This window comes from Hippocampus guttulatus, chromosome 8, assembly GCF_054856545.1.
Source record: "Hippocampus guttulatus isolate MCC_2025c chromosome 8, RoL_Hgut_1.0, whole genome shotgun sequence".
NCBI classification, from domain to species: domain Eukaryota; kingdom Metazoa; phylum Chordata; class Actinopteri; order Syngnathiformes; family Syngnathidae; genus Hippocampus; species Hippocampus guttulatus.
In genome coordinates, this window is record NC_141268.1 from 3,773,290 (window position 1) to 3,790,906 (window position 17,617).

The 17,617-nt window shown below is 41.4% G+C and overlaps 1 protein-coding gene across 3 annotated transcripts in view; it reads right to left on the reverse strand.

The window, feature by feature from the left end:
* The window catches only part of LOC147200870 (receptor-type tyrosine-protein phosphatase gamma-like), a 365,530-nt gene that overhangs the window by 70,601 nt on the left and 277,312 nt on the right, over window positions 1–17,617 (reverse strand). For all 3 annotated transcript variants that reach the window (XM_086118198.1, XM_086118200.1, XM_086118199.1), the window contains one exon: window positions 9,959–10,143. In XM_086118198.1, coding sequence (XP_085974324.1) covers window positions 9,959–10,143 — 185 coding nt within the window. The remainder of the gene's footprint in view (window positions 1–9,958; window positions 10,144–17,617) is intronic.

The window sequence follows — 17,617 nt, forward strand, 5'->3', positions numbered from 1 at the left end:
ATTTCTCCCTCTTAATTCCATTATTGTATCATTTCTTTTGTTCATATTATTAAGTTGTTGTACAATGTTTTGACTGACAATGAAATTAATTCATGAACAAAAACATTACTTAATAGTAGAGCTGTCAGTTTAGCGCGTTATTATCGGCATTCATTTAAATGAATTTTAACGGGATACATTTTTTTTCTCGCGAGATTAACGCGACACACGTCACAGCGGATTTTACGTCGCTCTATAAATAAACCAGAAACAAAACAACAAGCGCGCTGCACAGGTCCACGCACATGTCTGTTTTGCCAGCCACGGCAGCGCGAGACACCGAAAACGGATACTTTAAGAGTTTATGAATGGAAAGTTTACTTTTAAAAAGTTGCCAGATTGTTCCACTGACAAGACCAAAGTGACCTGTATGTTTTGCAGTCGTAAACTGAGCTATCATCACAGCACGTACAGTCTGAAATACCACATAATGGCCAAGCGCTGATGTGAGTACTCCACCCCCTCGTCTAAGACAGATAGCTGTTGTGAAAGTGCTATATAAATCAGCATGTATTGTATTGTATGGACCATTTCAAAGTGAAGAAAATGGATGACACGATGAAGAACAAATTTGAACTGAAGCCATAGCGAAATGTATGGCTACTGCATGCAAGCCTGTCAACATTGTCCACAGCTCGACTCAAGCTGAAATCATTCGCATTGCATCTAACGACTGACTCCACTACGGATTGCCAGCGAGAGCCTCCATTACAAGATGTGTACAGAGATTGTACGTAGCGGAGAAGGCTAAGGTACACCAAGCGGGAGAAGACACTTTTTCGGGAGAGAAATAAGAGACTAGGTTGATGAGCCTCTGGTGAATAAAGAGCAGGTAGCCTGTCGAATACGATGCATGCCTGACTGCTGTGTTCAAAGCAAACTTGAGAAAAACGAAGTATGCAACCATGGCTTAAATCCACTATCGGCTGAGTACTAGTTTACCTTAGATGTTCACTTTATAATTTTATATTGCTCTGTTTTGAGTCCATAAAAAAAGAGCTGTTAAAGCAGCTGTTGTGTGACAAAATATTTTTTTCACTGTTGTTGATGGACAGTAATGTTGTGTGAGAGATTATGTGTGAATAACTGCTCCAAGTGAAAAATGTTCATGTAAAATTGAAAATCAAAATTGTTAATTTCAGTAAATATTTGCATTTTGCACATAGAAAACGGATTCATGATTCCATGTTGATGAGAGCATTAAAATGGGGGAAAAATAGGACAAAAGAATATGAAAGGAAATTCAGAAACGATAAAAAATGCGTGAGTAATCACGATTCATTTTCCATTAGTTTGAGTTAATTATGACAGTTGCACTTTTAATTAGATTAAATATTTTAATCGTTTGACAGCTCTACTTAATAGCCATTTCTCACACAAGTGGGACAATTTTGACTAAGGTCTGTTCACTTCACCTAATGTCAATGAGACGTACAAATGTATCCTGAGCCCAATAACAAAATTGTAACCAAATTTCAAAATCATCTTTATTGGCCAAATATGTACAAACACAAATCATTTATCTCTGGTAGTTTGAGCCACACTAGAATTACAGTTACCAAGCAATGACAGCTGTGCAAATACAAAGACTCATCAAACAAAAATAAAGTGACCAGTAGTGCAGTAATTATGATACAATGACGATTATGATGCACAAAGTCCTTGGACACCTTAAATTGCCCAGTGGTACGGCTTTTTGCCGATGTGGGAATGAAGCATCAAGTCTAGTCTGCCACCATCGATTATTTCTCTTGATGGGAACATTTTTTCTTGGAACTCATGGAGCATCATAGAGATTTGTCTACTTAAATCTGCTTGTTGTATAATATATGCATCTGTTTATTAACTGTATTTTTTAAAATATATTTTTTCAATCCATTGCAGATTATTTTTCCGTCTGTGAGTTCGAACTCCTGATGGAAGACAAAGAGGAGTTTCATAGAAAAGACAATTCCAAGCCACATTCTGCAAGTGTTACAACTTGAATGTGTGAGTAGGCTGCCATGCCAGCAGTGCAGACCTGTCTTAAATTTAAAACATGCCACATTATGAAATGAAATATGAAGAAATATGACAAAAGAGAATCCCGGACTGTTGAGCAACTGAAGTTGTACATCAAGCAAGAATGGCAAAGAATTCCACCAACAAAGCTTCAATAATTAGTTTCGTCAGTTCTCAAACACTTACTGGGTGTTGTTCAAAGGAAAGATGATGTAACGCAGTTTTAAATATGCTCCTGTCCCAACGTTTTTGGAAAGCGTTGAAGATATATATACATTTCAAAATGAATGAATTTGAATAAAACACCAAATAACACCACTGCAATTTTTTTTCAACCATTTATTTTGAACATGCATAAAAATAAAAGTACAGTATAATAAAGGTTACAAAGATATTGTAGAATGATTTTCGGCACTTCATGAGGGGGGGGGGTGCAGTGCCACATTGAGCTCCATATTGGGAAATGAGGTGCTACTGACCTCGACTTGGGATGTTGCGAATTGGTGGGGAGAATTTGGTCAACATGGAATCCAACTGCATGCACCAACTTCCTTGTTTTATGTGAGCAAGACAAGAATTTTTTTTCAAGTATTTAATGACATGAACTTGATGTTCAGTAGCTCAACCGAGAGTGCAGCAATGAGACACTGAGTCCGGAGCATATTGGGTGTTTTTTTTTCTACATCATTAACACATTTTGATTCAATGTGGTATTTTATCAAATAATGATATTTTTACAACAGTTAAATGTATTATAAAACTTGGCATTTGCCTGCATCAATGCGAGAGCATCCCTGTGTCTTAGTCTCAAGGTTGCTTTTTATGGGGGTGGAACATAACAAATGTGGTTGGCACCTTATATTCCTCTTTGTGGCACCTTATATAAATGTGTAGCTCACAGTCTCAGAGTAACAACCATGACTCATAAGCAAGAGTTGAAGGGGAGAGTTTCGGCTGAATCCTTCACTTACTAAGTAGAATCTGACTTGACTTAAATGCATTTTTCAGATAAAATCCGTCTTACATCCTGCATTGCAATCGTGTGATGAAACAGAGAGAGATGGGCGTCACCCCAGAACTGTGTGGGTGTAATTTAAAGTGTTCGTTGCTCTCATGGGTATACTAAACGATAACTGAGCCAAGAAACCACTTTATAGAAATACAGCAAATGGGTATATGTGGAGTTACAAATTATAATTTGGGAAGAATTTACAGCGCTAATTGCATTATGCACACATATTTGGTGCGAACGATGCCCAAAATGATTTTGAAATAGTTCATACTATTGAATAAAATAAAAGGAAAAATATGCTTAATAGCGAAGAATGGAGTCTCATCGACAGTATATTATAGCCACTTTCTCGAGATTTTATGTTTGACGTTTGTCTGCATCGGTGTATTTCAAAATCTTTGGTTAAATGGCACATGTTATGGAGACTTGCTACGACGCGTGAGAAGAGTTGATTACCGCTGCTCAACCCGTATTGTTTTGTGTTTTTTGTTATTGTAAAGTGTCCTTGGGTGTCTTGAAAGGCGCTTATAAATAAAATCTATTATTATTATTATTACATACGGGTACTGAATGTGTTGCTTTCGTGCTCTGTTGTACTGAAGTCATCTTTCCTTTCTCTCTCTCATCCTTTTACGGTGTCTGATAGACCACGGCGTTGATTTGTCCGGAGAAGTATAAACCATGGTTTTTCGAGATGTCACAAACAAGGTGGAGAATAGGGAGTGCACTTTAAGCATGCGTACGTTTTATTTCCAGAGACTGCCGTGTGAACGCAAGTGGGGCTGCACCGGGGTTCACACGCTTCTCTTTAGTAAGCAGCTTTTTACATGTGAACGCTCCACAAAGTTTCCACCGGTGTAAGATATATCGCAACAAAATATGTCGGTGCAGCACCGATGCACATGTGTGCTGTGTGAACACCCTGAATGTTTTGTATAGTCTCTGATAGTGTAGTGTTACATTTGTCTGACTTTGGTGTCAAGTCAAGTCAGCTTTTATTGCCAAATATGCTCTATGTATAACATGCAGCACAGATGAAATGACTTTCCTCTCTCAACCACAGTGCAAACATGTAGTGCATTGAACACACACAGATAAAATTTACATAAAATTACATAGGACATAAATATATAAATATGTTAAATAAAAATAAAATAAAGAAAACAAATAGCAACAATACAGGTGTAGGCAGAGTGGCTTTAGTTTCCACTCAAGTAAAAGTGACTGTTTTTCTGTCCCTACATGTTCCGGGCAATGGACTCGCAACCAGTCCAGGGTGTACCCTGTTTGCCCAAAGTCAGCAGGGATAGGTTTCAACTTACCCACAATCCTGAAGAGGATTAGCAGTATAGGAAATGGATGTATGGTTGCGTATTTTGTATACAAATGCTTGGGCCTTTGGAGTGCCTGTCCACCTCTCAAGTATGAAATTATCCATCCATCCATCCATTTTCTAAACCGCTTATCCTCACAAGGGTCGCGGTGCGTGCTGGAGCCTATCCCAACTGTAGGCGGGGGACACCCTGAACTGGTTGCCAGCCAATCGCAGGACACACATAGACGAACAAGCATCCGCGCTCACACTCATACCTCGGGACAATTTAGAGTTTTCCATTAACCTGTATGTTTTTGGAATGGAGAAAACCCACGCAGGCACGGGGAGAACATGAAAAGTCCCCACTGGAAAGCCGGAGCCAAAATCGAACCCTGCACCTCTGCACTGTGAGGCTAACAGGCTAACCAGTCCACCACCGGGCCACTCCTATCATACAACCAAATAAATCTTTATCTTTTCTGAAAACGGGTCTGTGAGCAAGCCGTTACCTAAAAGTGGGGCTAAATTGACATCAAATTGAGTTCCAGCCAATGAGACGATCAGCTGCCAAAGTCAGCATCTGCAGTGTTGGCACAGATTAGGTATAACTAACAGTGTTATTACCAGCATTGAATTTAAAAAAATATTGTAATAAGTTTCATGTGGGCGTGGAGGGTCTTTGTGTTCAATCACATTAATTGACAAGTATAACTTGGCAGCTTTGGGTTTGGAGGCTATATTGAGTGTTGAAAAATGTAGATTAGGTTGAAAACATCCAGCCATCAATTTTCTGATCCGCTTATTCTCACATGGGTCGCGGGGCGTGCTGGAGCCTATCCCAGCTGTCTTCGGGCAGTAGGCGACACCCTGAACTGATTGCCAGCCAATAGTAGGGCACACATAGACAAACAACCATTTGCGCTCACACTCACACTCACACTCAGGGAGAGCATGCAAACTCCACACAAGAAGGCCTGAGCCGGAATCGAACCCTGAACCTCTGCACCGTGAGGCTGACACGCTAACCAGACGTCCACCGTGCCACCCTCGGTTGAGAATAGCAATTGTTTTGTTTTGTTTTTTGTTTTTACGTGGGGTGTGGGTAGAGTGTGGTTGTTCTTGGCAGTGTGTCCAAGCGCCTTCTTTGTCTTGACAATAACTGCACTTGGTTTTTCACACTCTTGATTTTCAGATGACAGGAAGTAGGGCATGATAAATATAATTACAGTCTTAATCTTAAGGAGAAAAAAACCCACATTTTCCACCCCCCCCCCCCAATATAAACGGACCACAAACTGTAGGGATCATGTTCATAAGCATATGTTGCCGGAAGACAGCGTCCAGAGCTCCAAATGTCCAGCAGAAACATGAAAGTGGCCAAATATTGGTTCCAGGTTTTGCAATTTTAGAATCAAAATTATTAAAACCAGTTTTGAGGTATGCGTTTTTGTTTCAGCCAATTTTTGTGGTTGACCTCTTTTCCCAGCCCCAGTTTTTAATGTTACCTGTGTTGCTTGTCCCATAATGTTAACGACTGCTCTTTGCATGCTGTGCATGCCTGTTGTTCTGCAGTTGTGCACACAAGGACTTGAAAAACTTTTTGTTAGAATTGTGGCATAAAATGCCAGTGTGCACCTTGCTTGCTGGTTTTGGTGAACCCCTTGCAAATTTTTGCTGCGCATTGTGGCATTGTTTTCCTGTATCCTCTTCATTGTTCATTGTGTGTCTATTGTCCAGCAGTGAGTTTGCACACGTTACGTCACGGTGGACCCATTATGGAGGCACCGATGTGTTGAAAGGTGAAATATATCAACATAGAAGTGTATTTTTCAGCTTTTTTTTCCCAAACTAAACTAAATAGTTATGACCAATCAAGCCACACATGTAATATCAAATAAGATTTAATTTACAGCAATTCCATCTTGCTACAACTCGGCACTTGACAACTGTCTCACCCCCCCCCCCCCCCGCCATTAAAAAACAAAAACTGCCAGAATACTTTTAGTTCACTTCATACATTCTCATTCTCTAAGATCCTGCTGAATAATCATGAAAAAAAATCCACTGTCATCAACCCTTTGCACTTTCATACTTCTAAAGATATTTCAGGTCTTCATCCTCCACATTGCTTTCCTTACTTCATCCTTTCTAATCTGGCAAAACAACTACTTCACAGTTTCCACCTCCTCTGTCCTCCTTTCTAATTTCATTTATCAACTCCTTAAAGTACTTCCTCCATCGACTTCGCATTTTCTCACTTGCCAGTACATTTCCAACTCTGTCTTTCATTACCCTATCAACCTGCTGCAAATCCTTCTCAAATCTATCGCTCTTCCTCATATCTCCATGTGTTTCTTTTCTCCTTAGTTTCTGCCCAACTTTTTGTTCAACTCATCATAAACTTTCTGTTTGGGGTTTCCCACCTCCCTCATCACCTCCTGTGTCCTCTCCTTGTGCTATCTTCAATTCTCTTATTCACCCATATTTTCTTCACCACCCTGAACTTTCTATGCACTCCTCTGAATCTCTCATTTGACCACCGAGTCTCATTATCTTATTTTGTCTACTCAAAGGACTTGCCAGGCACCTTCCCATTTGTTTGCCTGTTGCTTAGGTTGGTCCATTTTTCTTAACTTTTAAAAGTTGTGCGCTCACCTCATCAATATGTTTTACCAATATTAATCACTGTTTATAGATTGCTCAAGAATGTTAATGTTTTACACATGTACATTACTGTATACTATGCTTAATATTATACATTTTCTCATATTAGACGATGAGAAGTTTTTGTAGCTACTGTTTTAATTGTGATATTTATTACAATCATACGTTACCATCAACTTCTGATCACCTCAGTTCCCTTGATCAATATGCCCACTGAGATGAGCTCCACTCACAACTCTCTCCTCTCAAGGAATACTATTTAATAGTGTATAATATGTCTGCTTTCACTTCCTTCACAGCATCTTTCAAATGTCATCCGAGCACCCAAACCTATAACCCGACATTTGATACCAATTGTATGAACTGTATTTCCATTTATACATTTCCTGTAGGCGGCCCGGCAGTCCAGTGGTTAGCACGTCGGCTTCACAGTGCAGAGGTAACGGGTTCGATTCCAGCTCCGGCCTCCCTGTGTGGAGTTTGCATGTTCTCCCCCGGGCTTTCTCTGGGTTTTCTCCGGGTGCTCCGGTTTCCTCCCACATTCCAAAAACATGCGTGGCAGGCTGTTTGAACACTCTAAATTGTCCGTCCCTAGGTGTGAGTGTGAGCGCGGATGGTTGTTCGTCTCTGTGTGCCCTGCGATTGGCTGGCAACCGATTCAGGGTGTCCCCCGCCTACTGCCCGAAGACAGCTGGGATAGGCTCCAGCACCCCCCGTCACCCTAGTGAGGATCAAGCGGTTCGGAAAATGGATGGATGGATGGATACATTTCCTGTACCGATTTCCCTGATCAGGGTCTCAGAGAGCTGGAGCCTTGTCCTGACTTCGGACCAAATTTTATTTTAGTTATTTAATTAAATAACGGCGGCTGAATTTTACTGCCTGCAGTACAACCAGCACCCACTGGAGGCATCACATTGTTTTTCTTTATTAAATGTAAAAGGCTTAAACAGATGAAAAACCTCTGAAAATCAGTCATGAGTTAGAAGGCTGCTAAATTTAAAGAGTTTTGAGTTTGCTTTTGATATTTTTGACTGTGATTTTCTGGATTTTTGTTTTAGATTCTGTCCCTCACCTTTGATACAAATTCAAATTGCTTTGTAAGTGGAAAGGCTTTACAAATCGGCAGTGTATCAAATACTTTTTCTCCCCACTGTATACTTAAACTTTGAATATGATTGAGGATCGTTTCAGTGTCTTGAGGCGAGGCTGCTATAGTATATTTTATCCAAAACTGGGAGGGTTAGCAGTGATTGAATTCCTGCCATGTGACCGACCGGCACCCCCTTCGCAAGCCACTGGTAGTTCACGATTGAATCAATGGGCACCTCTGGTCAAGAATCCATAAATGTTTAATGCTACCTGTCATCAGCAAGTATTCAGGTCGAATAAGTTTGCGTATATGATTTATGCTCCTTTTATTTGAAAATAGGCTTCTTTAAAAAGCTTCATTCAATTTTTTTTCTTTCGGCCTCAGCAATACAAAACATGAACTACTAGCCCTGTTTCAGTTTGTATTAGTTTCTCCAATATTGACAGTTTTTACCTCGTCAAGCCTGGGCAAAACACAAATTCATTAATGATTTAAAGTTAAATTAATCAAATGATGTGTTGTCTCATAGACTTAAATTGTAGAGTCTGCAGGTTTGTTCATTGCAGTTTTGCACGCAACATGACCTAAGTTTTATTTTTGATTGGCTAGCAGTGGTAATGTTACAGTTTAACCCCAGCGAGTCCCAGGGACTCGCTGATCAGAAAAGTACAAGTCCCATTATGCATTCAGAGAGTCCCAAATTTCGAATTCTGAAATGGTCTACTTATATTCTGTGTCCTATGTGTTGTGTTATTTTTGTTATTTTGACTTCAAAATGGCGCCGCGAGGGTGGCTGCCTTTCCAGCAGCTCCTATATTTTGTTGTTCTACTTCTTCCTTTCATAACTTTGCTGCTGTGAATTGGGAATTTCTCCATTGCGAGACTAATAAAGGTTTTCTTATCTTATCTTATACAACAAAGTGTATGCAGAAAAATGGTGAAGATTGCACGACTGTCTGTGTCCTATGTGTTGTGTTGTTATTTTTGTTATTTTGACTTCAAAATGGCGCCGCGAGAGTGGCTGCCTTTCCAGCAGCTCCTATATTTTGTTGTTCTACTTCTTTCCCTTTCGTAACTTTTCTGCTGTGAATTGGGAATTTCTCCATTGCGAGACTAATAAAGGTTTTTCTTATCTTATCTTATCTTATGCAATTGCATATGATAATTACACAAACAACAACAATATACATTGATAATAGGTTTATTCCTTATAAACAAATGTTGCAAAAATTGTAATAATTCAGGCATACAGGACTTGCTGAGAAATACATGTATGTGTTCTGATTTCATCCCATGGTTCAGTCTTTGAGTTCATAAATTCTCCTCTCTTTACTCTGCTTCCAATGATGCAAGGCATTCTCAAAGTCAACTTATCATTGCAAAGAAGCTATCCAAATTTAGCCGCTTCCTCTGTGATATGTGCGCAATGAACTTTCGCAACACTTGTTCGCAACACTTGTTCGCAACACTTGTTTTAACGTTTCACAACATGGCAATCGTCTGCTTCCCGCGAGGTGAAGCCCGATCTCGCCAATCTCGTCACGCGAGGTTACTTAACGCGAGATCAAAACAACAATGGTGGCGATGGTCAAACTGCGTTTGTTGCTGGAAAAAAAAAAATTAAGGTCGTTTTTTTTTTTTTTTTTGGACTGAGAAATTTCCTTGCGTCCCAAAAAAGCACATTATTTGGAACTGTGCGTCCCGCGGGAAAATTATGCGTCTAGGACGCGGGACGCAGAGGTAACGAAATGAATGAGCTAGCATTTATTTATTTTTTTGTTAATTAACAAATGCAATGTTCGTTTACTAATACACGCAACATAATACTACTTACCAATTTGTGTCTTGCATCAGTGAGGTGTGTCTCTTCATAGCTGTCATCATGAGCTGTCCAGCTGTAGGATACCAAAAAATGGAGGATCGGTGGGTGATAGATGACCTCTGGACGTGCCCAGCGAACCACCAGGGCACTTATGTTCACATGTTGCACCTTCATGTTTACAGGAGCACTGCTGCACACTAGAAGGAGGTGGCAGAGAAAAGGATACAGTTGAGTGTAAACATACAAATGAAGGATAATAAGAAGTTTTGACCAATGATAAAAAAGTGAGTGATGAAGACAATTGCATAAAGAGGATAATAAATACATATTGTGTCATTAAGAAATGAACACATTCGTTTGTCCTTTTAAAACAAAGGAGGCATTAGTAAGAGTGTGGATTCAATGTAAGCAGTATTTAAATTTGAGAAGATGGATTAAGATTGCTATTTTACTTATCCAAGCACAAAACAACAACATTTATCCAACTCCATTCCAAATCTATGACAAGTCTAGACTTGTGTGGTCCATTGTACCGAGGTAATGTTGCCACAGCCATAGGTATAGTTACTTCAGACTTTTGCTCTCCATTGGCACTCACGATTGAGAAAAAGCTAAATGTCCAGGAAATCCCAAATATTGGGGATATAAATTGATACCGGTACTCAACATAGACGATTTGCGGTACTTTGGTCTTTGTGTTTGTGGGAAATAATTAATTCGTTTAATTATACATTTAAAAATAAATACATGTTCCCTTTTTTTTCCAACATATCAAATTTCCTACATAAACCAATGAGCAACAATAGATGAATAGCCAGTGTGGCTACAATGGTCCCTTTACACCACAGGTGTCAAAGTCAAGGCTCCAGGGCCAGATCTGTCCCGCCACATCATTTTATGTGGCCTGTGTAAGCTATTCAAGCATGTCAACTTCTATGATGCTGGCTAAAGACTGAAACAAAATTTCAAATTTTCATACATAATGAAATAATTACAATGTTTAAACAATCCATTATTTTTGACTTCTGATGTTAGAACTAGTTAGCCATCAATTTGTTGCTCGCTCTGTATTTAGTATGTGGAGGTGGTTGAACATTTATATGGTTTCACAAAATTCACAGTCATAACGGCCCTCCAAGAGAAACCGTAACTACAATGTAGCCCGCGACAAAAATGAGTTTGAGACCCCTCATTTACACTTTTGTCATTTCTTGTTGAAGATTCAAAATCATGCTGAATGCCTTTGTCGCTGAAAAATGCTTGTACAACAGTGTGAAATATGCCTAGTTCTGCCAGCGTGGCTGTAACAGTCCGTGACACATTATTTCTCCTTTCAGATTCAAAATTATGCTGCTGAGAAGTGCCTGCATTCCATCTGTCCACCTAACCAGCCTCTTTCGCTCCATTCTCAAAATAACTTTTTGAACTTTTTGTAACGACTGTACTCTAGCATACAATAATGGCGAGTGTGAAATGTAAAAACAAAATGCTACATCTGTGTTCAACCAATTATTTTTCTTCAGCACGACTTGCCCCCTCACGAGTCCTGGGAACTTTCAGAAAGTGCTCAGGAGCTGAGAGGGACCACCTTTTTAACACATGGATAACTCAAATTAGGATAGATAATGGTGCGTATGGGTGGAGTTTTCTTTTTTGGAGGCATTTTGGTAGATGGGCCCAGTTAGAAATGGGCGTCTCTGCCGTTGCGTGACTGAACACAGCTGACTTTATTCCTGACCAATCAAAGCGACTCTCCGCATTGCCTTTCAATTCAGCAAAAGCGAGGCATGCAGTCTACATTGCGGATGCAAAACAAACCTGATGGAATCCGTGCAGGCAATTGGCCTGCAAAGTACATTCATAAGGAACTTCAAGAAGATCTTCACTAGCAGATGATGTAATGTTGGCCGCCCACTGCGAAGTGGGCACTAAGAGACCGCCTTCAACCTGCCGATTGTTCGTCTGTGTGTGAGCCCTTGCACCACCAACCCCACCACACACACACACACACACGCACACACACACACACACACACACACACACACACACACACACACACACACACACACACACACACACACACACACACACACACACACACACACACACACACACACACACCAGTTGTGCTGCAGTTTGTGACTGCTTTTAGAATATATTAAAGATAGGAATAAGAATAAGAATTATAACACATTTAAGGGATTCATTTCTACAATGATTCTGAGGGTTTGATTCATGCTATTGTCATATTTTGGAATGATATACTGTATGATGACATCCACCACATATATCAGTGAAGCGCAAAATTTGTCTGCCTGGACCTGGATCAAATCAATCAAAATTGCTCGACACCTTCTTGCTTTACACCAACCTAAGACTGTTGGCGTGAGAGAAAAAGCTATGTCCAGTGAGGCATACCACTGTCTGTCAAATTCACAGACATGGTAAACTAGATTTCCTCCGGCATGCAAATGAAGATTGCACATGTAACAGAATTTCAAGAATTTGTGCATGTTTTCAGCAATTATCTAATGTATTTTGGGGGGGGAACATCTTCATTCAATTTGGGAAATGTTTTTAAGCATGTTTCATTCATTATAAAGGAAAAAAAATGTACTGAGGTTAGCTTTGACATTTCAGAAAAATTGGAAAATGACTCGAACAAGGTGCAGACATCAGCGTTTGCCTCAGTGCAGCAATGCAGTTAATTTAAAAGTGCCTGGTAGTGGTCTTAAACACGTAGAAGGTTGTGTGTTGTTCATGTGCCTTGTTGAGAATATGAAATGTGTTACTGGATGTTAAGCATCAATTACAACTGACGATGAGGAAATGAGGACTACTGATTATTCCAAACACTGCATCATAAAATGCAAATGCGCACAGCAATTCGGTGATCAACATGGTTTGATGGAGAATAAGGCTCATGTGCCAAGTGGAACCAAATTGATTAGCTTGCACAAAAAGAAGCGCAGTGATTTTCTATTCATAACATGCAGTCAAGCCCCGTGTGGCTTAGCATTGCTAAAGCCATTAGTCATACACTTGACACACAAGAGCACACCTTTACACAGTAGAACGCACACAGGAACATGCACAGACGTCATTAACAGCTCAAGCAGAACCACCTCTATGCAGAAAAAACTATCATTGGATTATCACATCTCGGGTCTTGACATGCATGGTTGAGGCGATCGGGAGAGGGGGGAAACGGGTTGAGGGGGCAGGAGGGGGCGGGGGAAGAGGGGGGGGGGAGAATCGCCATCCTGGGGGCTATGTAGCGTGAGGGAGGGGGACGGGTCGCAACCCCGCCCCCGCACTTCGACCCCGTGGCCAGGGTTGACGGCAGCGCGGTGGCCGACGGTGGTGGTCCAGGGGGTCTGCAACACCCGAGGTTGGACCGTGGGTGCGCCGGGCCCAGTGTTTTATTTTGAAGGGTGGGCATTCCTTCATAACCCATGGGGATGGTCGGCTTGGGGATCCGGTCCGCCACCTTGCTAGGCGCTTAACGCCAGGACTGCGGTGGATTTGTATACCGCCGGACGCGGTCCCGCGGGATTTTGCTGACCCGAAGGTCATTACCACTTCGCACCAACTCTCCAGTGATGGAAAGTCCCGTCAATTCGGCGTGGAGGCTCCCTTACGGACTTCACTGCGATCCACTAGGAATTGGCGACGGTTTGATCCGCACCTTTGAGCCTAGGGATCGCAGAACTTGACATGCATACATAACATTGTGCCAATGGGATAACATGTTTGGCAAATGAAAACCTCACACCACATGCTCCTTTATTTATATATACATATATATACTGTATATTGTAAATTATGATCTAAAAAAAAGTTTTCTGAGATTTAAAAAAAAGAATCCATCCATCCATTTTCTGATACGCTTAATCCTCACAAGGGTTGTGGTGCATGCTGGAGTCGATCCCAGCTGTCTTTGGGCAGGAGGCAGGGTACACCCTGAACTGATTGCCAGCCAATCGCAGGCCACACACAAACAATCATTCCAACTCACACTCACACCTCGAGCCAATTTAGAGTGTTCCATTAACCTGCCACGCACGTTTTTGGAATGTGGGAGGAAACCGGAGTACCCGGAGAAAAAACATGCAAACTCCACAAAGGAATTCCGGAGCCGGAATCGAACCCTGCACCTCTGCACTGTGAGGCGGGTGTGCAAACCAGTTGTACACCGTGCCGCCCCATTGGAGAACATTTGTATTTCTGTTATATTGTTGTTTCTTCTGTTATGAATGAATGAAATTGTCATGTAGTCTAATGGCAGTAGACCCAAAAAGCAGGGGGGCTGGAGAAGCAGGGTGAACTGAGTAAAATTATTCACAAAAACACTAGCAGGGGCACTCTGGAAAAACTAAATCCAAAACACAAAGTCCTGGAAACCCCAAAATACCAAGGTATCAGCCAAAACACACCACAATGACAAACAAAACATCATCCATCCATCCATCCATCCATCTTCTACCGCTTATCCGGGGCCGAGTCGCGGGGGCAGCAGCCCAGAAGCCCAGACTTCCCTCTCCCTAGCTACTTCTTCCAGCTCTCCCCGGGGGATCCCGAGGCATTCCTAGGCCAGCTGGGAACGCCTGGAGTCTCTCCAGCGTGTCCTGGGTCGTCCTTGGGGTCTCCTCACCAGGGAGGCGTTCAGGAGCCATCCGAATCAGATGCCCAAGCCCAAGGAGAAGCGGCTCGACTCTGAGCCCCTCCCGGATGACTGAGCTTCTCACCTTATCTCTAAGGGAGAGCCCGAACACCCTGCGGAAAAACTCATTTCGGCCGCTTGTATCCGGGATCTCGTTCTTTCAGTCACGACCCATAGCTCGTGACCATAGATGAGGGTTGGAACGTAGATCGGCCGGTAAATTGAGAACTTCGCCCTTTGGCTCAGCTTCTTCTTTACCACGACAGACCGATACAGCGTCCGCAACAAACACAACGTGACAGAAACAAAAACCCATGCCAGTAGCACAAAGTCCTGAAAACACCAAGAAAACCAAAGTAACAAACAAACAAAAACCCCTGAAAGAAGTACAACGATCCGACCCTGAATGTTCGGCGTGACAGTCCTTTTAACAAAAAAGAGCGAATGAAATGATGACCAACAGGCGCGACACTAGAGGAGAAGCTCTCCAATGCCACCTCTTGGTCATAAACGGAACAGAACCATGACCGTAAACTATGCAACAAAACCAATTCTGATCTCCACAAAAACAGAATCATGACAGAAATAAAATGAAGGAAATAAAAATAGAGATACTTCTAAAATTAACTTCAATGACCAAGTATTTGTACTTCGTTACTTCCCATCACTGACGTTGTGTTTTTTAGACTGGAGTAAACCGGTTGGCTATGCGGTGCTTAAAAAGACCAATGACTTAAATTCTCTGTGCATTGCAACAGTTTTGAATCTCCATTCCATCTGGCAGGATGATGAAGAGATCCTCTTACGGCTTTCATCAGAGATAAGCATGCCACCACACATACCGGCACACACCCACACAGAGGAATAGCGAAAACAGGATATCTTTGGGACTGCAGCACAATGACCAGCTGGTGATCAATGGCCTGGTCTCGATTCTGGGTTGGACTGTAAGCTTTTATGTTTGGAGATGGGGAGAACTTGTTAAAGGCTAAGAAGCTCTTGTTACATGCGGCATCAGTATCTGTGAGTAAAAAACATTGCCAAATCTGCTTCATGTCTTTATTAAAAAAGAACGATGTAGATATTTTGGAGCATTTTTTAATGTTTCAAGGCAAAAATTTATTTGGGACAAATGTTTTTCCAAAGGAAAGAAAGAAAATTTTCACCTCCATTTTAACAAATTAACACCAATTTTAATAGACGTGCGCTACATTAACACATGAGAAAATCTTGCAACACTAACAAGTCACATGAAGAAGGAGAGAGGGATAATTTAGCCCAATTTGGAAACTTTCATTTAACTTACTACTTACTCAACATCAATTTTGACATGTGTTTTACATTTTTTAAATAAATTTACGCTCTTGTACACGCTGTACACGGACTAAATTCAATTGTTACTTCATCAACGTCTTTGAAAAAGCAATACAATACAGTATTTCCAAAAATGATCCCACCTAGTGACGGCGCGAATGTGCGAGTAAATAATTGTTGGTCTTTGTGTATTGCCCCAAGAATGACTGGCGACCGTCCAGGGTGTAACCCGCTTTTTGGCCCAAGTCACCTTGGATCGGCTCCAACACCCTGCGTCCCTGAACAGAAGCACTCTTGAAAATGGATGGCTGGATGGCTGAACTCCGACAGATGGATTCACCCACATCGATCAGCAATGCTGACATCATCTTCATTCCTCAAAAACAATGTGAGTTCTGCCAACATACACGTTTTGTGCATATATTGCAGATAGCTTTTTCTACCTGCTCCTTTTGAATGTGCACAACCCTTTCTACAGTGAAGAACAAAGAACACCAATGGGGTCTGAGTGGGTTGGACAATCTGCATTTATGTGCGCTGGTTGACCTGCTGATTTTATTCTACATAGCACACTTTGAAGAAAAACACCATGACAGCCTCTTGAATGGTTCTAAAATTTCCAATTTTCCCCGTGTAGCCTGAAATGCTGACATTTTAGGCAGACGCAGAAGTCCATTCATCTATTTTATACTGGATACCAATTATCCTCTCTCAGGGCACAGGTCAGTTGGATCTTTGAAGGTAAATATAGATTTCTGCCATTTTTCATATAAATAAGTCTCTTTGAAAACTTTGCGTGATGCGATTTTAGGCTCCATTTGTTCAAATGGCGTCCAACTTCACCAGGAGTTATGCTGCTTTGATGAAAACAGAGTCATATGACACAAGTCACTCTGATGAATCCAAATCGATCGTGCAAACCTGCTATAAAAAATACAGTTTTGATTCTTTCCTGGGATACGCTGATTAATGCTTGGTTTGCGCTGGTCTGAAGGTGGACCAGCATGAGAGTGAGCATGAGATGTTTGTCGACTGGCAGGGGAATGCCAGTGGACCAGCATAGATGCCAGTGAACCAACATGAGAATACTGTTGGACCAGCATGGGATGTGGAACAATATGGGATACTGAAAAAACTGATTCAACAGCACAATTGTTTCTGTGTTGCTGGATGGCTGGATGATGTGTGCGATTTTCGGTGTGTCTGGTCAGGGGCTATTGAACACTGAATGTGCTGGGCCTCTTTAAATGAAGTTAATGGCATGAGTACCCTAGTAGCGAGGGTACTTGAACTATTAACTAGATTTTTAGAGCAGAGAGGTTAGTGATGCAAGCTGGATTCAAATGGTGTATGCGTTTAAAACATGCATGCTGAAAACTGCAGAACTTGTGTGTCTCGAGAAAGTGACACACTTTTCCCAACCTTTGTCTGACAAACAATACTGTGGCAGAGAGGATTTTAGGAATATCCTCAGATTTGACCAGCCACTTGGAGCAAAAAGTCAAGTTATTTTCTTGCATTTTCTGTTGTAATTGATAAGAGCACTGATGTTACAGACGTCGCTCAACGGGCCATGTTCATGGAGTTAAGGAGACATTGACTCTCGCTGAGTCGGTCCATGTGTTGAGAAAGGAAGGGAGGCAGAAAAGAAGACTGGGATGAAATAAAAGGAAGGAGGGTGGAAGAAAGGAAAA